Source organism: Lycorma delicatula, chromosome 4 (genome assembly GCF_047948215.1).
Source record: "Lycorma delicatula isolate Av1 chromosome 4, ASM4794821v1, whole genome shotgun sequence".
Lineage (NCBI taxonomy): Eukaryota > Metazoa > Arthropoda > Insecta > Hemiptera > Fulgoridae > Lycorma > Lycorma delicatula.
In genome coordinates this window covers 81,670,139-81,695,713 of record NC_134458.1, presented here as the reverse complement: position 1 = coordinate 81,695,713, position 25,575 = coordinate 81,670,139, and the positions used below count along the sequence as shown (strand labels likewise).

The window sequence follows — 25,575 nt, the reverse complement described above, 5'->3', positions numbered from 1 at the left end:
TGGTCTTCTGAATACCTATTCAGCTTACAACAACGTGCAAAGTGGAACCAAGATACCCATAATCTCAACCCTGGGGATTTAGTCATCATCAAAGAAGAAAATTTGTCCCCCCTCAGATGGCAATTGGCTAGTTCTCCAGATTTATCCCGGACATAACAAGCGTGCTAGAGTAGCCAAAATCAAGACATCTACAGGCATTTTCGAGAGCTATCATCAAACTATGTCCTTTACCTACAGACGATAAGGCATAGTGTTATGTTTTAAGTGTCATACATATAAACTTTTACCATTCCAGAATATTACAAACAATTATTTGAATCTTATCATGTATTATGCTATTACTATTTGTTGAGTTCATTTTGTCTGTTGTGTGTTGAAGGACATGGCCTTCAAAATGGGCGGTATGTTGGGGCGTATGCGTTTGGATGTGTATAATAGTGTGTGTCTTATCATTTCATACCCCAGCATCCAGTAGGAACCAGCCTATTAAATTCAAATTAAAGAACAAAATAGTGCTACAGTCCGCTATTAGTGCCGAACAATCAGTCAATAACAAATTAACTGGAACTCAATATTAACATTAACTTAACCATAAAATATAGAATTATGATACAAAGGAGATAATTTTCTACACTTAAATCAATGAAAGAATAAGTACGTCCATCAAAAAAAAAAAAAAATTAAATTTACAACAATAATCATAATAATAATTTGGGAGTTTATGCTATTATTAAAACAGAAGTTTCACTCACAGCAAGACTGATAAAAGAAATATAAAATATTTTAAAAGAGTATATTTAAATTTAATGATTCCAATTACGCCAAAGTGAGCTAGCTAATGTGGTATCTGGGTAAAAAAAGACGCATTTTTAAGTCAGATAAGTAATTCCCTATATTAAAGATAACAGAATAATGAATAGATTGTGCAGAAACATTGAAACATTACTTGTTCTAGCATTTTAATGCCCAAGAAATTACATGTCTCAGATGCACATCCTTCAAATGCACAAATGCAGCAATATTAGATCCAACACCTAAATTATTATTCAGCAAAAATACCCCATACAAGAACAATTTTAATAATAATAATAATACCATTTGAGATTAATTATGAAATATTAACTAATATACAAAAAATCCTTATAGAAATTTTTCCTACTTATATTGAAAGTATCCATATTTAAGATTTAAAAACACTGTTAATCCTTGTACTTTAAAAGATTTTTAGGAAAATTACGACATCAAAAAAATCTTGTGAATAAAACTTTTTCCTATTTTAATTTTTTAGTTAAAAAACAACTGCAGCAAATAGCATCTACTTTGTGAGAGAATTTAATTGAAATAAATAGATAATAAATAATATGCTAAAGAGCAGTACAAATTTGTATGCAAATTTTAAAATTAGAAAATAAAACAACAAAACAAATAATTTTAAGTCAAATTTTAAAACTATATCTAACGAAGACCACTGAACGGTTTGACTTTTGTGTGAAGAGCAATCATTCTGTGCTGAACTTTCATAGCTTTGAACCACAAAGTTTCACGAACAGCCCTTTCTAGTTCCTGTAATTCAAGAATCTCATGCTTCAAGGGCTCATACTCTTCTTTCACTTGAGTCACAATTTCAAGCAGATTCATCACTGTAACCTATAAAAATTTTAAATAAATAATTAATTACAAGTGCATTGAAAAAAAAGCATTTCTACTTCACGTTACATTTGAAGAACTGAAATAATTAAATAAATACAATGAACAGTAAATATAACAAAACATATACTCGTATGTGTGTGTGTATATATATATATATATACATATCATGAAATATAAGATATAAAATATAAAAATATATATATATATATATATGTAAGTTCTTGAATATAATAAGATCACTTTTAGTCATGTTTTATCTCTGCTGCATTCCTTACCATAGTAATTACAATGACTTGTATTTTCTCTCAATAGTTAAAATTCAAATGTATTTATTCTACAAAATTATTTCAAGTAGCTTCCAAAACAACTATTTATGTTCAATTCTGTTGCTCAACTAATTTTATTTTAAACACTTGATAATTTTCTACATATTTCTATATGAGATAATTGCCTATAATAATAAATTTAAAATTGAATAATAAATTAAAAATAAATTATAATTTTATAGTAATAAATTAATAATAATTATTATTTATATTTTTATAACCAAACCTAATGATAGTGCTATCAATATATTTATGCTATACAGTAATAACAATTCAGTTGATTAAAACCAAATCTAATCTTTTCTTTTTATGACCATAATAGATGAGCAATGATTATGTAAAAGAGCTCCAGCACCTGGACTCAATTCACATAAACTTAAAACAGCTGTCAAAATTAACAAAGTTAAAATGCCAAATTTGCTAAAGTTCATGATTGTGTAGAAGTTATACTGATATTTCACTAATACATTCTAAGGTTTACAAATTTTTACTTAATAAAGTATGAAAAAAGACTATTAATTCTAAATGCGGATCAGTTTGAGATTAAAAAGCTAATATTTTCACATCAACCATAAAATATAACACTGGAAACAGAAAATGAGTCTCAAAAATACCTTTTAAAAATATATATTTAAAATTATCAAAAAATCAATAGAAATATAGTTAAACCCTGATAAGATCAATATATAAGTTACCTGAGAGTAAAGTCAAGCAAGATACGAAATTCCTCAGATTAATTTTAGAAGGCAGATTTAAAAAGAATAAGTACCAATGTAGATATCATTTGCAGATCTGGAAAAGGCATTTGATAATATATAAACTCAAAACATTTAAAAATTTTAAAGAAAATCAGATTCAATATACGGAAATAAGACTATACAACCTGCATAAAAATCTAGTATCGGTGATAAGAGAAACCGAAGAAAAGCAAGCTCCTATTCAGAAAGAAGTGAGAGAAGAATCTAGTCTACATCCACTGCTTTCAACTTAAATACAAAAGAAGCAAAACAGAAATTAAAAGAAAATTTGAAAAAGGGTGACTACTCGGGGAGAAAAGAATTAAACCGTTGAGATTAACTGATGATATGTTGGCAGAAACAACAAACAAATGAAAAGAATGGAGAGATGGATGGATAGGTGGAATATGGATGGTATAGTTTAACTGGTAGGAGAGAAATCCATTATAAGAATAATTATAATAAAATAAAGATGATGAAATGTGACAGAAAAGAAGATAGATAGGGATTAAATATTAATGTACGTAAAAACAATATACCAGAAATTACAGAATTTCATTGTTTTGGGAGAAAAATTTTAAAGGAAGAATTAAGTAAGACAGACTGCACAAACAAGCACAGCTTCATGAAAAGCATTTGCAAGTATTAAATATTAATATAAGAATTAGAATGATGTTCTTAAAAAAAATATTTTTGCAAAGAGTAGCAGTTTATGGTAGCAAAACATGGGCAAAAGGAATAACCAGAAAGGAAAAGAATACGGGAAGCCTTTGAAGCATGGTTTTACAGGAGGATGTTGAAAATTGGATGTGCTGCAAAAGTATGAAGTGAAGAGGTTGTTATTTCAAAAGAATAAAAATGAACAGGTGGAGAAAAAATATCATGCATTAAGACATCCAGGTTTAAGTAATGTGGTGTTAGAGAGAAGGGCAGAAATTAAAAATTTTAGATGAAGACAAAAATTGGAATATATATAACAGGACCATTGAGGAGTAGGATGTAGTACACATGTTAGAGATAAAAGATCTCAATAGAAAGGAATGGAGAATAGCTTCAAATTAACTGACTGACAGATTGCAAAGAAAGAGAAAACCTTCCAATCAATTCATCATTAGATTTTGTGAACTACAGACAACAGATGCAGAAAGCATTGTAAGTGCTTCATTATCAACAACTGCCAACATGGCTGATAATATTCAATACTGAATCACATAGCGTCAGGTTAAGTGTGGATTTGTGCTGCCAACTTTTCTGTTTCTATTTAGCTTCCGGAACCACCATGAAGTATTACATCAGATAATGAATGAGAATATGTATGAATGTAAATGAAGTACAGTCTTGTACAGTCTCAGGTCAACCATTCCTGAGAGTGTGGTTAATTGTAACCCAACCACCAAAGAACACTCGTGTCCACGATCTAGTATTCAAATCCATATAAAAGTAACTGCAATTACTAAGATTTGAACCTTAGAACTCTCAACTTCAAAATCAGCTGATTTGTGATGACAAGTTAACCACTAGACCAACTCGGTGGGTTTGTGTGTTGCCAACTATTAATATATTATCGGACTAAAAATAAAAAAAAAAAACTTTGGGTTTTGTATCATTCTCAGCTACAGTCTGAAATAACAAAATTAAGTGGCCATGTCAATTGAGTTACAGGTTATGTATTTCATCCATTTAATGTTGTATTTTTATCTTTTAATTTTTTTTCCTATTAAAACACAAAATAACTGCTTAACAGATTTTTTTTAAAACATGTAATAATTCTATTTTGTGGAAAGGAAATTATTTCAAACAATGAATTATGTAAAAATAAATGTAACACAGGAGACTAAATTGATAGAAATTAAAGAAATCATTAACGGGTTAATAATAAAATTAGAATATTAATTAATTATTTGTGCCATGATTTAACTCTTCCTGTGATAGTGATCTTATATATTGATTAATGAACATAAATTTACAGTAACTATTCAATTAAATGTTAATATAAACATCCAGCAGTGGATGTTTATATTAATTTTTGCCATCATAACAATAACATATTATATAATAATAATACATCAATAAGTTGGCCTACATTGTCATTTCAAAGGTATAAAATAACAAACAGCATGTTTAATAAAGAAAAGATTACCACACCCAAAAAATATATTTAAGTCCAGTAAAGCTTTTCTTAAAGAGAACAATGTGGGTGGGACATATTGTGAATGAAGGAAAATTCCAGATATGATAGAAAAAGGCATTTTTTATTTTCAAAATTAGCACACGTATTTATTATAGTAATTAAAATCTTTCCTTTTTTTGTTGGAAGAGAGGAATCCATTTACAGGCAGTATGTGGTGTTGAACCTCGTGGAAGTGCAGGATTCTCCCTTCCAAGCCTACCCACTAAAACCCCACCTTCTCTACAACATGGGATGTCAGGCCCACATTACGGTATTATACATCACCCGTATGTCTTGTCTTCATCTACACCTCCATTGCTGGCCCCATGCTTCAAACCAATCAGTCCTGCATTTTTTTTTTTAAACTCAGTCTCGTAACTTGTGAACCTACCCCAAGAGAGACTCAGAGGGAATTACTCACACCTGGACTTCTTCCTTCAACTTTGTTCAGATGATCTGAACCAATACTGTGGAAATTGTGTGCCAAAATCATTTGTCTGCAGCATAGTCCCAATGACATTCTCTAGGGGTAAGTGTGCTGAAATCTCTCTGGCAGGAATTGATAACACATGAATACAGTGTGTTCTGTGTTCTGTCCTTCTTCCTGTAATAATAATACTCCATGAAGGGTCTCACCATCTAGATGCACCAGTATATCTTAAAGCTCACATGAGCAGTAAGGATCAACTTGTACACCATATCCCATGTTTTCAGCACAGCCATCTCTGAAAGTCTGCGATCAGCTTATAGGTCTATCTGATTTTTTGTAGACTGATCTCATCTCTCTTGCCACTTGTAGACAAATAATGCCTGTGCATCCTCCTTATTTATTCCCCTGTAAATTTCCTCCTTCTTCTGGACAAGGAAATCCACAGCCACACAATTGGGTCCAGCCACCCAATGGTAGCATCGCTTGAGGGGTTCCTGTAACTACTGCATACCTGTGGAAGACAACCCTGTGACCTGACTAAGAATTGCACAGGTCCTCCTCCTCACCAGCACAATGACCAGAGTGGTGCTCTTTACAAAATATTTGAGAGCACAACGTGGGACAAGACTCTCCTCTTCAATGTGCAGGGACCCCTGATGTTAGTTATTATTGGACTGACAGCAGCTGTTTTCTCAACTCTGACCGACACTTCTACTATAAGTCTCTGGAATGTGATGTTCTTATCTATCCACATTCCTATGTGCTTTACAGCAGAGGTAAGGTGGACTACTCTATGGGACTACCTGAAACTACCACGGGTCTTCTCTAGCAAAAGCAGACAACCAATCATCTGCAGGTGCGAGACAGTAATATTTATTGCCTAGTTTCCAGAGTCCATCACCACCTGTTCCAACTTGGCTATCACTGACTGCCAAATCATCAGCAAACCTGGTCAGAGCTACCCCAACAGGAAGTTCATTTAAGCCAAACAAACCATTTAGTGTTTAACATAATATAGATCATTATGAATAAAAACTTATATTGGGTTTAGATTTTTAACAATTAACTTGTATATCCACAATGTGCAAATACTTGATAGATTGATGACTAATCAGATGCAAAGAAGTAAGTTTGGAAAGATTAAAAATTATAGATGATCTAAAAGAAAATGGGAGTTACCATACGAATCAAAAGTTTACTTAGAAAAAGTGAATGGATGCATAAATAGTGCAAGGAACCACCTCACCTCAGGGCAGATAATTTATGATGATAAATGTTTATCATTTATTCCAAAATGTTTTGCCACCTAATGATATGGGTAGCACACATGAAAACTTAATTACACTGAAATAAAACCACTATTTTCCCATTAATGAATAAAAATACATTATAATTTTAAAGTGTGGAGGAAAATGTTTCTCCTGAATTGTAGAGGAAATTTTTCTCTACTTGGAACTCAGAAGACAAAATTCTCAAATAAAACCTTTCATGAAATAATGCTCAAAAACCTAATTTAGTTCTCCGTTACTAAATCAACAAGGTAAATTTATATCAAAGATATATTTTAATATAAAATATACTTTCTGTATATTTTATGTTACATATTACTGTTAGTAATATGAAACATAAAATATAATTTAGATAAGATTATGTAAAAATCGTTAAATAAATAAAAATTTTATAATGCTAACAAATACGCAAGAATTTTTTTTTACGCAAGAAACAAATAAAAACAAAAAACTAAACAAACATCTATTATTTACCTTTGCATCATCTGCTACAACTGCAGGACAGAGTTCTGTTTCAAACAGATTTAATTTCCATGAAATATCATCTAAATGAGAATCGGCCTTCATCAACTGAAATTATAATAAAACAATCGCTATACAAAAACATTTACTACAAAATATTAATTTCGAATAAAAACATTCCATTAAAGTAAGCAGACACAGGAAATAAGATGAAGAAATGGGTAATTTATCCTAAAAATGAAAAATCATTAATAATTTTGGGCATTAGAAAAATATTTAACATCAAAAGGTAATATATATAACTACTGTAGAAAACAGCATTATATACTACAAAATTGTTTTTTTTATTTTTTTTAATGAAAATTACAGATAAGATAAAACAATTAATACAAAAAGTTTTCTTTATGTTGAATGTTATTTAAAACTGGAAAACAGTTCTCAATAAACTAAGGGGTGCTTTGCTCTGATTTAGTGACTTAAATATTTTAAGAAAAAGGGCTTCAAGTAAACTTAATAAGATACTCTGGTGATGAGTCCATTAAAGTTCACCAACCTCAGAATAAGAAATCAAAATTAGCAAATGGTGTTTGTTTATAAGCTCATTATCAAATGCTTGTAAATAGAAAATTAATATGAATAAACTGCAGCTCAAATGTTTTATTACATAGCAATTAATTATACAGTAACTATCTGTTCCTGTTTGTTTTCCTGTGTCATGAGTAATTATGGGTATAATAACAATCAATTCTGCACCAGCTGTACAATCAGCAATTTAATTTTTCATCTTATAACACCTCTGGCTAAAATTAGGCATGTATTTTATTAATCTTATAGTAATGAATGAATAAATGCTATGGAAAATGAATAACTGAAGGTCATAAAAATGCAAACAATGAAAAGAGAAGTGAGAGGACAATTTGGAAGGATGAACCTGTTAAACAAGTAAATACAAAGCTCAAGTTCTGAAAAAAATCTATGCTTCACAGTTGGCACTCCTACAATGAAATTTTGACATTTCATACAGTAAGTAGGCTACACAACACTTTAACTGAAAAAAGTAGGGTTCTCATTAAAGATATGCCTACATGCTTATGCCTGTGCTACTCAGAACCTTCAGCAAACTTTGACAGGAATTTTTTCATCATGCCTTTACACTCCACAGTTTCACTTTTTACATACCAGTTTCACAATTGCACAGATATTTTATAATGATGAATAAAATATATTTTTCACTAAAAAAAATTAAAAACCTGTTTTTTTCTGAAATTCAAGGTTAAAAGTCAAAGGTCAAAGTCAAACCTTGAAATAAAGATTTATGTAAACATAGGCTTGTTGTATCTCATATGAAAGAGCATCAAATAAGATTTAAAATAAGTCCAAGTTTATCATTTTACCTTAATAAACAAAGTTATGTAAACCTAACACTATTGCCGTAAGTCAAAAATTGTCATTTTCAGCAAATTTGAAGAGCTCCATACACAAAACGATTAATGATAGAAATCTGAAATTCAGTATTTTCTCATAACTCTATCAACAGTTAATTTATAAAAAAATTCCTGAAAATCCCAGTTGGTTGGGTTGTGAATGGCTATCCACCTTGTTAATTTGACGTGGAATGACCCATATACAAGTACTCAAGTAAAAATATGATGGACCCACTCAATTGAGATGCTTATTATCTTATCAATCTCATTCAATTTCAATCACTTCTGTCACTGTACTATAGATTTTTTCAATAGTCTCTGCAGTTGTAACTTCAATAAGCCATCTGCAGCACTCAGCATTGTTTGTGCTCATATGAACACTCTGAAAATAACCAACCACTTGTAAATTGTTCTAATCAACAGAGCTGACTCACCATAATATTCCCAACTTAGATTTGGCTTCCTGTGTGCTTTTGCCTTTCAACAAGTAATGTTTGATCAAAATAAAATATTCTCCTTCATATATTTTTAAAAGTCATAATACTTGATCGACTCAAATGACTGCCAACAACAGTTACAAATGTATCTGAAATTTGGTAGAGAAAAATAGAAATGACCTCAACAATGTACTGACCAAAATGTACTGGCCAGAATGTTTGCAGTAACTGTTTTTTGTAATGTATAAGATATAATATTAATATACTAAACTGAAAAAAAAAACTATCACAGGAAATTATTGTGAAGCATTATTAGATCAATTTAACAATTAAATTAAGAAAAAACCAAATCTGGCAAAAAAAGTGCTTTTCTTTTATGAAATTGAACTAGTTCACACATCACTAATTAAACAAGAAAAATTACATTACGAAAACTGTTCATATTTTGGACATGTGTTGGAAGTCTTGGAAACACATTCCTGGATTCAGCAAAGTGTTGGCGAGATGGGTTACACGTCTTCTCACTGAGGCACAGAAAAATAGCTGGAAACACATCAGTCAGCAACGGCTTCTGAATTGCTTTGAGGAAGGAGAGGCATTTTTGGACTGTATTGTGACCTGCAACAAAATGTGGGTCCATTGCTACAATTCTCAATGTCCTCCTTCTCCACAACGCATGGCCACATACAGCAACTCGGAGTCGTAAAAATTCATTGGATATCTCTTGAACACCCACTGTACAGTTCAGATTTGTCAGAGTGTGATTTCCACATGTTTGGTTTACTGAAAGAAGCTTTAGGAGGGAAAAAATTTGAAGATGATGCTGCAGTTGAGCATTATGTGCCCCAACAACCCCAGTTGGTTTTTGGGGCACCTATTTATTTTTTTGATAAGGGTATTAAGAAACTACCTATCTGGTGGAGAAAATTTATTTCAGTTGAAGAAAACTATGTAGAATAATAATGTAATATATTTATAATTTTATCTTTTTTTTGTCTTCAGTCATTTGACTGGTTTGATGCAGCTCTCCAAGATTCCCTATCTAGTGGTAGTCGTTTCATTTCAGTATACCCTCTACATCCTACATCCCTAACAATTTGTTTTACATATTCCAAACGTGGCCTGCCTACACAATTTTTTCCTTCTACCTGTCCTTCCAATATTAAAGCGACTATTCCAGGATGCCTTAGTATGTGGCCTATAAGTCTGTCTCTTCTTTTAACTATATTTTTCCAAATGCTTCTTTCTTCATCTATTTGCCGCAATACCTCCTCATTTGTCACTTTATCCACCCATCTGATTTTTAACATTCTCCTATAGCACCACATTTCTAATCTTCTAATCTTTTCTTCTCAGATACTTCGATTGTCCAAGTTTCACTTCCATATAAAGCGACACTCCAAACATATACTTTCAAAAATCTTTTCCTGACATTTAAATTAATTTTTGATGTAAACAAATTATATTTCTTACTGAAGGCTCGTTTCGCTTGTGCTATTCGGCATTTTATATCGCTCCTGCTTCGTCCATCTTTAGTAATTCTACTTCCCAAATAACAAAATTCTTCTACCTCCATAATCTTTTCTCCTCCTATTTTCACATTCAGAGGTCCAACTTTGTTACTTCTACTACATTTCATTACTTTTGTTTTGTTCTTGTTTATTTTCATGCGATAGTTCTTGCGTAGGACTTCATCTATGCCGTTCATTGTTTCTTCTAAATCCTTTTTACTCTCGGCTAGAATTACTATATCATCAGCAAATCGTAGCATCTTTATCTTTTCACCTTGTACTGTTACTCCTAATCTAAATTGTTCTTTAACATCATTAACTGCTAGTTCCATGTAAAGATTAAAAAGTAACGGAGATAGGGAACATCCTTGTCGGACTCCCTTTCTTATTACAGCTTCTTTCTTATGTTCTTCAATTATTACTGTTGCTGTTTGGTTCCTGTACATGTTAGCAATTGTTCTTCTATCTCTGTATTTGAACCCTCACTAATTCCTACTACATCCACATTTATCCTATCCATTTCCCTTTTTAAATTTTCTAGCCTACCAACCTTTTTTAAACTTCATTCCAAAAGTTTTTTAAACTAACATTCCACACTCCGACTCGTAGAATGTTATTTTTTAATTTTCTGGTGACCCCTTCCTTAGTAGATCCCACCCGGAGATCCGAACGGGGGACTAGTTTACCTCCGGAATATTTTACCAAGGAAGGCGCCTCCATCATTGCTGTATGAAAATGCAGAGAGCCACATTTTCTTGGAAAAAAAAGCAGCTGTAGTTTTCCATTGCTTTCAGCTGCGCAGTACTCAGAGGACTGAGTGATGTTGATATGGCCGTTTAAGTCATTCTGACTCACGCCCTTAACAACTACTGAAAGACCTGCTGCCCTCTTTCAGGAATCATTCCTTAGTCTGGCTCTCAACAGATACCTCTCCGATATGGTTGCACCTTCGGTCCAGCTACTCTGTGTCCCTGAGCACTCAAGCCCCCTCTCCAACGTCAAGGTCTCATGATTCATAGAGGAAGAATTTTATCTAGTATCAATAAAGTTATGTAACCAAAGTCCTGTTTATATTTGAATGACCCTCATATGGTTTCAAATTTTGAAATCATGAAGTGGGACATAAAAACAATATCCTGCACAAAAATCAAAATAAAATAAAATCACATAATGTTGAATCCAGTGGTTAGCGTAGGCATCATATTAACATCACATTTCAATGACTTAAGTATCCTATCCAATGTTATGACAAGTACAAGAACTATAATTTTTTAATTGTAGTAATGTGACAAACAGCTGTCTTGCTGATGGATATAACCATTCCTTCATTAACGCACACAATAAGTTGTTACATTATTAAAGGTGATTGATTCCATGCCAACTCTGCTTTTCCAACATTTTGATGGAGAAATGAAGGCATACTTCTTTATCACCAATAACAAAAGCCTATACCATCTGAAACTTGTACAGTTTAACTTTCATCACATACAAAAAATTTGCTTAACTGAAACAGAGCTGTAAGCCAGCACATATTCAGGATATTAGGCTACATGTATATGCTTGCCTGCTTAGCATAATCCAATCTCTTCATTTGGACCTGGATGTCCTGGCCAAGATGTACAGAGGCAGCCTTCATCCTGAATATCTTCATACTTTTCTTGATACTGTTGGAAATAAGTAGATCCTTTTGGAATTACATGCAAAATTGTCACTGCACATATTTTGATGCAAAGCATTTTAAATATCTGTGGGAAGGAGATGTGGGGAGACCGAGAAAATGATGGGTACCACAACAAGTCTACTCTCTGTTCATTCTAAGAAGGAGATACCGCATAAACACACTGCAGACAAGATGTTGTGGAACAGTATGCCTAAAAGATATTACTTACTAAATTTACAATTTTTTGTAATTCCTCACAAAACTTTATACTCACTTTACACTTAATTTATTTACTTAATTACAATTTATTTAATTTATATTTACTTTTATACCACTTATATTTTAATTCCTCACAAAACTTTTAATACAATAAAACCTATGAAAACAGCAATATCCCAAACAATAACTAACATATTATTAAAAATAATTTAATAGGTAAAATATATAACATGAACAAAACCTTACCACTTTGAAACATTAATAAAATTGATTACCTTATTCACTGTCAGTGTCCAACAAACACTGGATTCCCTCCATTATATCTGATTCTTCATTACTCCCAGAAGCTGGTGTTGACGACGAATCATCTCTAACATTAATTATTAGTTCATCAACCACAACATCAAGAAAATGATCTAAGTCCCACATCTTCGTTTCTTCTTCTGTAAAATGCTTCGTGCACTGTTTCCATTAATCAGTTGATACCTCATTCACCCCTTTTTCAAGCATGATTTTAACGTCTTTCATTTTATATGTATTATTATTTCAGGCAACATAGCCTATTACTTTACTCCACACTAACTCAAATCGAATTAAGGTTACAGCGATAAGGGGGAAGTCTTAACACCGTATGACCTTCATTTCAGCCAAATCATCGATTAAAAATTTATTAAATTTGTCACAACTGTGTTTTATATGTTCAAGGAGTTCTGTTTTTAAACTGTTTTCTCCAAAGTGAATAATATTTTTTGTTTCCAGCCATAAAGCAATTTCTTGTTTTTTCCTCCACTAATTGTTTGCAATATTTTCCAGTTTTACACACACTATGGTATGGAGCATTGTCTATTACAACAATACTATTTTCGGGTAATAACGACAATACTTTCAAATCACTTCATAAAAATATCTCCGTTCATGTAATCATGGTAGTCTCCAGCTTTTTTGGGTTCAAAAACAAGTAATCCACCCTCTAAAAATTCATTTTCATTGCCAATATGTACCACAATTAATCGCTTTCCTTTATCTTTTGGAGGCTGCAGGCCCCTGCTTAATCCTGACAGAAACGCTGTTTTTTACCTATGTAACTGTCGTACCACACCAAATTCTTTAAGTGGTTGGCCTTCATTTACCCACATCTCATACAAATAAAATATATCTCTACCCGTTTTTCTTCAATTAACTATTTTTTTTTAATAATTACACCGTCAAATTATGATTTCTTTTCGATTAACAATGACACTTTTTTTATTTCTTTTAATAAATTAAAAATCCATCAACTAGAGTAATTTGTATAAACTAGTGCATCCAATCTTTGGTAAACTCTTGTCACAGTTTATCACAGCCAACAATTTTTTAAAGTTGGTGTTTCATTACGAATAAAGAAATTATGTACTATCAATCTTAGTACATTTTTGTCAAATTCATCCCATTTTCCTATAGCCCAATATTTATATTTTTTATTATTATTATTTTTTTTATTTATTATTTTTTTTATTTTTACTTTCCTATATCCTATATTTTCCAAATTTATCCCATTTTCTTAGCACAGGTTTTCCACGTTTTCTATTTTTAACAGAAGTTTTTACCTTTCCTTTCCTATTTATTTCAATCCATAATCTATTAATACTACTAACCAACACACCAGTTAATTCAGAAGTAAGTTTCACTACTTCCTTTTTAACCAATGTAGGATTTTTCTTCAGCAGTTGATTGAATACATTTAAAACTAATTTTTTTCACCACTTCGCAAATGTTTCCCATTTCTGTACTTATTAAAAGATGTTCCTAAATTATCAGCCATATCGATAAACTATTCAAATACACACACATACAGGCTAATCAAATCTCACAATAATCAGTAATAATTGCAAAGTAAATAAATCCCACAATAACCGAATAAACACACACAGTGACGTGTACAAAAAGAAGGTCCTGAAACACAGAACTACTATTACAAGAAAATTAAAAATATCCAGTATGGAATAAGAGAATTTATACTGCTATTTTGAAGTCAGTGACAAACAACAATGTTTTTTTTATAAACATCCGTTAGGTACAACAGCTAGGCACATACAATAGTGTGCTGTATATACACGCACTACCACAATTGCAGTTTATTTATTTCATAACTCCTACGAATAAAAAAAAAATACAAAACCTAATCCCTGTAATGAAGAAGAAGAGATATTTTAATACGAAGAATGTGTTCCACCCTAACTCAGTAGCATCTTGTTACTACTGCCATGTAACAGAGAACCATGGTAATTATATGCATCTTTTTTCTATTTTAATGAATTACAATAAAGTATTTTGTTATAATCAATTAAAAAATTGTTTTAGTTATTGCTTTTTATTTTTTGTAAGGATTCCTGCTTCTTCTGGATTTTTTTAAACGAGACTAATTATAGTTAAAACTTTAAAACTACAGTGACTGACTGATGTTTACTACCTCAGTCACTGAAAAAAGATCAATTACATTAAAATATTTAAGATGTTTATTTCATAACTTGACATATGACAATACATGTCATATGTCATATGTTATGTCATATAACTATGACATAACAGAAGCTATTTAAAATACTTTATGGACATAAAATAAAATTTTAATATTAATAAAGTGAAAAGTTTTCTAAAATTGCAAAATACACACTTTATAATAAGGTCAAAGCTACAAAAACTTTATCTGACATTAACTATGTTAGTTGCGATCAGTTTTTACTATAAATTAAGTTCTTCAGAGACCACTGCTAGGATCATCAAGTGTTTTGATATCATATATATTAATGCTAGTACTGGTATTGAGTTAGGTTTGAAGATTCTCTATCGTAGGATATGTTCAAAGAGTGCGAGTATGATTCAAATTGTGTCTGCTTAAAATAATAATTTTACATGTTTTTGCATATTTTTAGTTACTTAACAATGTTTACAATTTGTTTTTTATGTGTAAGAATTCCATATTGTTATTGAAATGTGGATGCTGAAACATTGTACATGTATATTTCAATGATGTGTTTGTAAAATTGGATTCAGTTTGTGGAACGGAAGTGGTTTAATGTCATCTTTGTATCATCACTATGAAAGGCTTTGTCCTGTTTTTCTACATACTACACATTACAGCTGTAGAAATTTAGTAAATATAAAAAAAAAAAAGATTTGATCACGTTTTTGTCTAACAATGTGTGTTGTGTCTCTATGCAATACTGAAGCCTGTTTTTCTGAATTTGTGGTAATATTATCAATATAGTTGTAAACGTATGTGACTGTTAAGTATTTGTTGTTAACTGTATCTTATTCTTTTTTTTTTTTTCTAATTTGAGTAAAAGTCGTCTACTCCTGCTCTATTGTAACTACTTGCTATAAGTAATTGTTTTACAGTATCTAATCCATTCTGATAAACTTCTTGTGAAAGTTAAGTTTTGTGTAATTAGTATAGCATAATTCTAAAAGCTGAAATCCATATTACAGGGTAATAATGTGTCTATGTTTAGTTTGTTTACATTTTGTACTGCGACATCCAAGAAATTTATACTTTTACGATTTTTGTAATCGATCGTGAAAGTTGTTTTTGAGAACTTTGCTGATATGGATTTAAAAAGGAGATGCTTCTACTTTATAGGATTATTTTATCTACACACCTATGCAAATAGATTATTTTGAGTCATTTTTTTTAATTCTGTAGCAAAATATTTCAGCTAATATGCCTTAAATAGGTGAAGCCTAAAGTAGTCTACTAGATGATCTGACAGATTTGTTGTTGAAAATGAAATAATTATGTGATTATATAGAAAGTGTTTACTATTTTAGTAATTAGTTTATTAATTGTGCTGTTTTGTTTGGGCTGATAATGTACAATTATGATTGTTTTAGGAACGGCAATGTACAGAAATTCTTTTTATTTAAAAAGGCCTAAGGGTAATATTTTTTATTTAGATTACTAGGCTTATGTTCTTTTTGATCATCAGTAATATGTAGGAGTCATACAAGTTTGTGTGCTTGAGCATTTCTATAGCTTATTCATTTTCTATTATGATTTTTCTTGTTTGAAGTAACAAGTTTTATTTCATTGTTCATATCATGCTGTGGTATATCTTGGGTGTTCAAATGCTGTTTCTTATACGTCGATTGAAAATTGCACACACATTCAAGTATTGCAGGCTACAACACTGCATACAGATAAATTAGTAAAACAAAAACCACTTAGAAACAGCACAAAAAAATGTTATTTATCTGGGGTAAACAACCTTGATGGAGGCAAATGCCAAAAACTCTACACAGGTTTAACAAGTTACAGGTTTTTACAATATAAGGAACACATAAAAGCACTTCACAAATCAACTAATTGAAATATACCCTACATGCACAAACACAAACATGAAATTTTAACATAGTTAATTCTGAGCAATTAATTGATCGCCTTAAATTTTTTTATTTTACACTTTAATATATCATATGCTAAGGATCAGGAAAACAAAAGATCTAAATGTTGGGGAAAGCAGGTGACCCGTAGCAGGTCAAAGTCCAGACCATGTTATCAGTACTCTAGTCAATTGGCAATCAGTTTTGTGAGATCTGGTGACGTGTTCAGATGCCAGTCTGTTCTGTGAAGAGAGGTTAAGGTTAGAGTTAAGAGTTAAAGATAGAATTAAAGTTTTGTGGAAGGAGGAATAAACCATAAACTAACCTTAATAGTCGTCAGTCAGCAATTGAAGAAGACTGACAGCACTCTTCATAACATGATTATCCATCATATACATGACTAATAGCATGGACCAGGTGGTGTAGTTTCTTGCTCCCTGTAGTAACTAAATTTCTGTTTAAAGATAAACTCGACAAAACATCCTACGAGGTGTTAAGAATTGCCATACTTTAGTAATTTATCCCTACGCTCTCTCAATAAAAGACCATACCTCTCCCACCCTATCTCTCTCCACAGAATGGACTGCATCTGAATAGGTCTCAATAATTTACAAAACTGATAGCTAAGTGACTAGAGCACTGAAAATGTGGTGCAGCCTTTGACCCTGCATGGGTCATCCACTGTGTCTGTACCAGCTCTTCAACATTTAGATGTTGTATTTTCTTATGTCTGTGGGACATGAAAGTTTGAACAAAATTGGAGTTGATGAAGTAATTTGTCAAAATTACCTTTACATATAAACAATAAAGGATCTAACTACTAGAAAAAGAATAAATAATTCTACAATAAAGAATGACTACTAGTTTGAGCAGCACAAAGTACTAAACAAAAAACGACACACACATAAAAATAATAAACTCACTTTTTGGGCACATCACATATAATATAAATCCTTTAAAAACCAATTCAAACAGCAGTAATTGAAACACTCATTGGTGATCTCTGAAGATGTTAGGCCTTATCAAATGTTTTTATTAATTTAAAAAACATACTATCAACAGACAGAATCGGCTTAAATTGTGAATCTCCAATTTTCTCAAATAACTTAAGGCTGTATTTTCTAAAAGAATATCCCAATGAAACAAATGATAGTAATGAATTTCAATAATACTCAGATGACCACTCAACAGTGCCTACTCTTAGAATAAAAAAGAAACTTACTTGAAATTGGTTATTAAAATTTTTTTATCACATAAATCCACAATACAAGAGCTTGCCACACAAAAAAAAGTATTTGCATTTAAATTTAGTTTTCTTCTCAAAACAAAACTACCAAAAAAAGCACAGCAACAATTACACATACGTTGCTGAATGATAAACACTTGTTATCCATAATTCTTACCGGTAACAATTAGCAAAATTAAATAGAAGGGAAACTAATACCGTTACAAAATATTATCAACTTAATGCAATGACATTCACTGTTCAAATCTTTGATATGATAATAAAAAACAATAATTAAAGAATAAAAAATTATAAATCCACAATTTTGTTTTAAAAGAATATTTTGGCGGTAAAATTTAACGTAATTACATTCGTGCAATTTTCCGGTCATAACTACCTATGCTTACTATAACACGTACTTACCATGTTTTCTAAATTAGATACAGCTGGTTCCAAATTCATTATAAAATTGGCAAAAAAATTTAATGTAAAGAAATGAACAAATTACAATATTAAAACCTTAGTTATAGAGGTTATCTGTAAACAAATTATAAGCGAACGTACTCCCAATCCAGTTCACCGACAACCGGTACGTTGAATTATAGACGGGCATAATCGATTTAGATAATCGGAATAATCGATTATAAAAATAGTATGCGATTATTAATCGTTTGTTAGTAGGTAGCAATTGAAATGAACCAGAGTAACGATACGTTTACCGGAGGTTTAACAGGAAAAACGAAAGGGTAATTGTTACGGCATTACCGGATAAGTAATAATCGTTAATGTATACTTTTACAACACAATACTTATAAGTAATATAGTATTCCAATGATTATTAATCGTAAATAAGTTTTAGTATATTTTATTAATCAAAACTATAATCATTTAAACTTTATTTTAAGAAACTATTTCTTCACAATAGGCTATAAGCTCAAGTAATGGATGTAATCGATAACAACAAATAATCGCTTATTTAGAGTAATGGGTAAAATCGAGTCCAGAGTATTTTGTGTTTAGTTTTACGTACGAGGCCAAAAATCAGCCCACAGATACCATAACGGGCACGTATGTGGTTACGGGTTCCAACCAATCCGACCCATGTCGAACAAGCCACGACTAAAAAAAACTTTCCCTGTCAGCGACGTGCCCGATATCAACCTTTCGGTATCACTCGGAACATGCCGGCCTACTCGTCACCAGACGTCAAGAGAAAGAAAGCCAAGCCACACAGAAGGGAAACCACAATGATCTTCAACCCACTATCCAAACTAAAGAGCGTAGATGTCAGCAGCTAGACTTGAACAAGCCTGTCATCTTCCATTACAGAGGAAGAACTTAGGTAGTCCAAGGCCTGAACAAGTATAATGTATTTGCCCAGTTCATTATGAAAATCATCCGATTATGTCCAACACTACGTAGAACCGTACCCGCATTAACCTTCATTCGCATGCACACAGTTAGTAACAAAAGATTATAGCGTTGTAGACTGCAGTTTATTGAAAATAATAAAAACAACTTACATTAGTAGTTATCAGTTATTTATCTAAATTAAAATTTAATACGGTTCAAAATCCACAAATCAAAAAAACTTTATTGCAAAATCAGATCAAAAAATTTATTACTCAGTTGTTTGGAGAACTGAAAGGAATATAATTACAAAATATTTGAGTTTAATACATTCGGACATTGATTTCTTTTTACTGGAAAAATAGAAGTTGTGCAAGGTTTTTGATGTATGAGGACGTTTTATTATTTGCAAATTACTGTGCATATAATATATGACAAAATTAAAAATAACAGTTCCTTATTTCTATTAGTATGAAGGATTCACTGAACTTACAACAAATATCACTGAAAAAAAAACCGCAGTAAGTTTAATTAATGTAAATCTCAAAAAGAGTAAAAAAAGTGTGAGTAATGTAATAAATAACATGTTTATAAACATTAGTGCTGCTGTATAGCATTACTTATGGTCTTTGCAAGAATCTTCATCTGTGTAAAGGATTCAGATTTTACATATGTGAAGTACATTATCCCTGATAGCCTACCTAAACTAAGTACTATCGCATTAGTAAATATGACTTCTACCATGAAGTACAAGATAAATTTTCTAATTTATTCAACATAGGTTGATGTGTTGGTTTACTGATCTGATCACTGCTATTAAGTGAAAAAGAACCTGTAGAACATCTCATTTTTGCTTAATGTATTTATTGTTTGAACTATTTTATAGAATTTGTTTAATTTGATCAAAAGAAAATAAATATAATTTATTGGTAAAACACAAAACCAATTTGATAGAATTACAAAATGATATACTTTTAGTAACAGTAGAGGAAACTTCTAATTGATTAAACATTATTATTTTTTATATATTTTAAAATTTAATTTTTTTGGTTTATTAGGCAAATCACATTATTCAAGATTTATGTATTGTTATTATCATATTTTATATTTTCCTAAGATTCAATATAAAACTTTATATTAAAATATCATAATCTAAATTCAATTGTACACCAAGTAATATTAATTTGATATTTGAGTTAATTTTTTTAAGTAACAGATAATTTGGTTACTTATTTTCATCCGTTTAAATCTACAAGAGTAATGACAATAATATGATTTAAATTATATCTTTCTGATTCTGAAAGGAAAAATAATTGGAAGTTTTATTTCCTTTCCAAGTTAAGAATGATAATTCATTGATGTATAGTAATCTTGCATAGGTAATTTTTTAATGAGATTCTGTTATCTTGAAAATACCATGATTATAGTGTATCTGGGATTTAATGCTAATTTCTCTTATAATAATGGATTAGATCAGCTTAGGACTTGATTTTTAAAATATTTTAATAATTTTTTTTTTTTTTTTTGAGAGTAGGGTTTAGGTTTTTATTTGTTATAATACGGAACTTTCAGTATCCTTTAGCTCCTAATATTTATTTTTGCAAGGTTTATAAAGCTGTAATAATTTAATGTATGTGTTATGTGATCTTTTTGCATTAACATAAAGAAAGGTTTTCCTTAAATTGAGCTAAAAATAAATATCAATTGAACATTAATGTAAATTACTCATTTATGACTTTTTCCAACTATACATGATGCCATCAAGTATATGGCTACTTTAATAATATTCTTTGTATTGTAATGTCATGCTTGGTGACTATGTAATTTGTTTTATTATAAGTTTACACAAAAAAGGAATTATTAAATAAATAAACCAATGAAATGTGAGGATATTTTTACTGTTAGGTCAAAGCATAATACAATAATCCTTTAGGTAATGTTTTATATATGAATCTAAACCTAATTTTAATTGGTCCCAAATTATTATTGAACAATATAACTGACATTAATATATATAATTATCTCTTAGACACTTCCACTTGAAGAATTATATTCTATCACGTTAAAAACAAGTATCTTTATATAGGTCAACTGTATAAAGCTGTACCAAAAAAACGTATGATTAACATTCACTTATAATAGTCTCTATGATGCTTGAGAGTCTATACTGTTATGTCCTGAACTGCAATTACATATTCTTTACTTAATTTTCTTATAATTTAATACTCTTTATTTATGTTGATAGTTTTAATAGATTTTGCAACATATCACAAGAATTATTAAAATTATTATGACTAGTGTCACAGAAGATAGTTGTATGAATGCTTGAACACATTAAATAATTTAAGTAAATATGATTTCCTTTTTTTATATAAAGTAATTATAAACAATCTTGTATAATTTTCCTTGCTCACCATTACTGAAAACTACATGATTATTTATTGCATATGTTAACATGGAATGTGTGTTTTTTTGTAGAAATTCTTGTAAACTCTTGTAAAATTCTCTTTGAAGCATCTAAAAGCAATTTTTAAATGTTTATAACGCCATTGTTAACTTTATTCAGTATATTCTGATAAAATATATATCACATCTTTAGGCTATGAACAGTCACAAGTTTTTAGAATTCAAAAATGGGCTGTCATATTTTTGTTTAGTCTTAACAAAAATTCTGAAATTAAAAAAAGTTTTTTATTACTAAAAAAATAACAATAACTTATATCAAGTTAGACAACCACTTGACTATTTTTCCATTACCCAGCAAAATACTTCAGCCTATGAAAAAGAATCTTGTTATGCTTCAGTTTCAATTTATAAAAGAGATTACCTCAAAAGATTTTTAACCATTTCTTTTTTTTGAAATTAAAATAAAATATTTCCTTTCAAAGAAACAATATTATTCTCCTGATGAATTAAAAAAAAAAAAAAAAAAAAAAAAACTATTTAAATAAACACAAATTTTTGTATTCTTATTTAATGTTATCTGATTTTACTTATTTATTGTCTGGATAGGGGCATCACGCTTATCATGCATCATTATTCAATTATAGATTATCAGCTCTTTAAGTTACTTATAATTTTACATTTTGTAAAATTACACAGATTACACTTTTTTCATATCTCTTGAGCATTACAAGTAAGTGTTTGATTTGGTAAAAATAATGAATAACATTAATAATTCAGTAAATGAGCGATGGTTTTCCTTTAGGAATGTAACTAGCTGCAGGGCATATCGACAGCATGCCTCTGTAGGCCTTCTGGACAGGTTTTGTCTCAGACTGCTATTATTAGGTGTTCAAAATTGATTGCCTCTGGTGCAAAAATGTTTTTTTTGAATGATGAAAATTGATCAAGGAAAAGCAAAAAAATATCAGGAAATCTTCCCAATTAAATTTTTTTTTGGTCGGTTTAGGTGTCTTTTAATGATTGCACACTCAACATTTTCATCAAGATCCATAATGTCTACATGCAGATTCACTCAATATGAGAGCTGGAAGCTTAAATATAAATTAATTAATTCATTATTTATATATTATATTGAATTTATGAAAGAAATTAAAAGTAATACCTTCCTTGACACAATTAAGAAAAAAAGTTGGCTTCAAAATCAATAAATCGCTGAGGATATATAGGATTAAAAATTCTTCTAATTTTGACCTTTATTGTTTACCATTTGATTTGAACCATGTGTTTTGCCTTTATATATGTTTAATTATAACTACAAGGCCAAAAAAAAAAATTATATATATGATTCTAAATAGGTAATCGATAGTACTTTCAGTATCGATTTATTTTTATCAAAAATAGTTGTGTTTTAAGATCTGCTACGATATTGAATGAATGAATTACGGAAGTAAAATTTATTTTACAATTATTACAAGACTGACTAAGAATAGAGCATTAAACAAATTCATTTAATATGTGCCAACAAAAAAAGTGTTGAGTCTTTGAAGGATGGAACAAGACTGATTAACAATAGAGCATTAGATAAATTTATTTAATAAGGGTAACAAAAAAGTGACAATTTTTATTTTTACAAATAAAAAGGGAGGAAATGAAACCAGAGTCTTAATATAAATTATTTATTTATTTTTTATGTATTATATTCAAATTACAAAACAAATTATCGTAATACAAAACTAACCTTCTGACAAAATCTCAATGGATTTTGTTGACCAAAAATGTAAATAAATAAATTTATTTAATAAGGGTAACAAAAAAAGTGAGAATTTTTATTTTTACAAATAAAAAGGGAGGAAATGAAACCAGAGTCTTAATATAAATTATTTATTTATTTTTTATGTATTATATTCAAATTACAAAACAAATTATCGTAATACAAAACTAACCTTCTGACAAAATCTCAATGGATTTTGTTGACCAAAAATGTAAATAAATAAATTTATTTAATAAGGGTAACAAAAAAAGTGAGAATTTTTATTTTTACAAATAAAAAGGGAGGAAATGAAACCCGAGTCTTAATATAAATTATTTATTTATTTTTTATGTATTATATTCAAATTACAAAACAAATTATCGTAATACAAAACTAACCTTCTGACAAAATCTTAATGGATTTTGTTGACCAAAAATGTAAATAAATAAATTTATTTAATAAGGGTAACAAAAAAAGTGAGAATTTTTATTTTTACAAATAAAAAGGGAGGAAATGAAACCAGAGTCTTAATATAAATTATTTATTTATTTTTTATGTATTATATTCAAATTACAAAACAAATTATCGTAATACAAAACTAACCTTCTGACAAAATCTCAATGGATTTTGTTGACCAAAAATGTAAATAAATAAATTTATTTAATAAGGGTAACAAAAAAAGTGAGAATTTTTATTTTTACAAATAAAAAGGGAGGAAATGAAACCCGAGTCTTAATATAAATTATTTATTTATTTTTTATGTATTATATTCAAATTACAAAACAAATTATCGTAATACAAAACTAACCTTCTGACAAAATCTTAATGGATTTTGTTGACCAAAAATGTAAATAAATAAATTTATTTAATAAGGGTAACAAAAAAAGTGAGAATTTTTATTTTTACAAATAAAAAAGGAGGATATGAAATCTGAATCTTAACATAAATCAATTATATGAAGAAAACAATCACATAAATAAAAAAATGTATTATTAATATATATACACAATATATTGATATTATTATTATTATGCTTTTACGGCCAACATGGGACCACTTAAGTCAATTTTAGTTGGATCTTTTCTGAGAAAAGCGTGTTATTTTACTCTTTCGAGCTGCCCAGTATTTCTTCATCCCTTCAGATCTTGCTTTCTTTTCTTCATCCGTAAACACCCTCTTCGTTGTATTTTGTCGTTTGTCTGGCTTTTGTTTAAATCTAATGCTTTTATCTTTGTAATTTTTCCTGTTTTATTCTGTAGGTCATTCAGGGAAATTCCCAATTCTTTCATATCTTCTCTAATTTCTTTGATCCATCCTACTTCTAGCTTTTGGAACCAGAGCTTTTCAATGATATTTCTTGACAGTCTTGTTTGCGGTGTCCTTATGAGATGACCGAAGAAAGAGATTCTTTTTTTCCGCATAGTATCAGTAACAGGCTCTATTTCTCGATACACCACCTCATTTGGCACAATCCACCATTGGCCTTCTTTTTGGTGTTTTTTGATACACGTTCTGACAATTCTCCTCTCTATTTTCAGAATTTTTTCAATTCGGTTTTTCTGAGTGATTTTGAAAAGGGTCTCGCTTCTGTAGGTGACTTCTGGCTGTACTACAGTTTTATAATGTTTAAGTTTTGTTTTAGCAGAAAGGCATTTTTTGTTATATGTTGACCAAGTTAATTTTTGGGATTTAATCATTTTATTTGTCCTGTTTTGCCATGTCACTTTTTCATTTAAATTATAAGTTATTATTTCCCCTAGATATTTAAATTGTTTTACTATTTTAATTTTCTGATTGTTTACCGTAATGTGCTCTATTACCAGAGGATCTATGGCCATTAGTTCAGTTTTTTCGAAAGAGATATGAAGCCCTATCTTTTGTGCTAGGTTTTGAAGGCTCATGATTTGTGTTTTGGCTTCTTGAATATTATTTGCTAAAAGAGCGAGGTCATCCGCAAATCCTAGGCAATTTAGTGTGATGGAGTTTTTCTTAGTACCCATTTTTATATTTTTGGGATTTATTTCATACCATTTTCTCATGACAAATTCAAGGGCGCAGTTAAAAAGGAGTGGTGAGAGGCTGTCTCCTTGCCTCAATCCAGTTTTTATGTAGAAGGGTTGAGAGAGTTCACCTCTGAATTTCACTCTGGACTGGGTATTGGTTAAAGTTA

At 30.0% G+C, this 25,575-nt stretch overlaps 1 protein-coding gene across 1 annotated transcript; it reads right to left on the bottom strand.

The window, feature by feature from the left end:
• Positions 1-1,318: 1,318 nt before the first annotated feature.
• Positions 1,319-19,269, bottom strand: LOC142323593 (uncharacterized). The gene is made up of 3 exons (XM_075363427.1): positions 18,323-19,269; positions 7,077-7,172; positions 1,319-1,647 (listed from the first exon to the last, which is right to left on the bottom strand). Exons 1-3 carry the CDS (start codon positions 18,359-18,361, stop codon positions 1,456-1,458), a joined length of 327 nt encoding a protein of 108 aa, XP_075219542.1. The 5' UTR covers positions 18,362-19,269; the 3' UTR covers positions 1,319-1,455.
• Between the last annotated feature and the right edge of the window lie 6,306 nt (positions 19,270-25,575).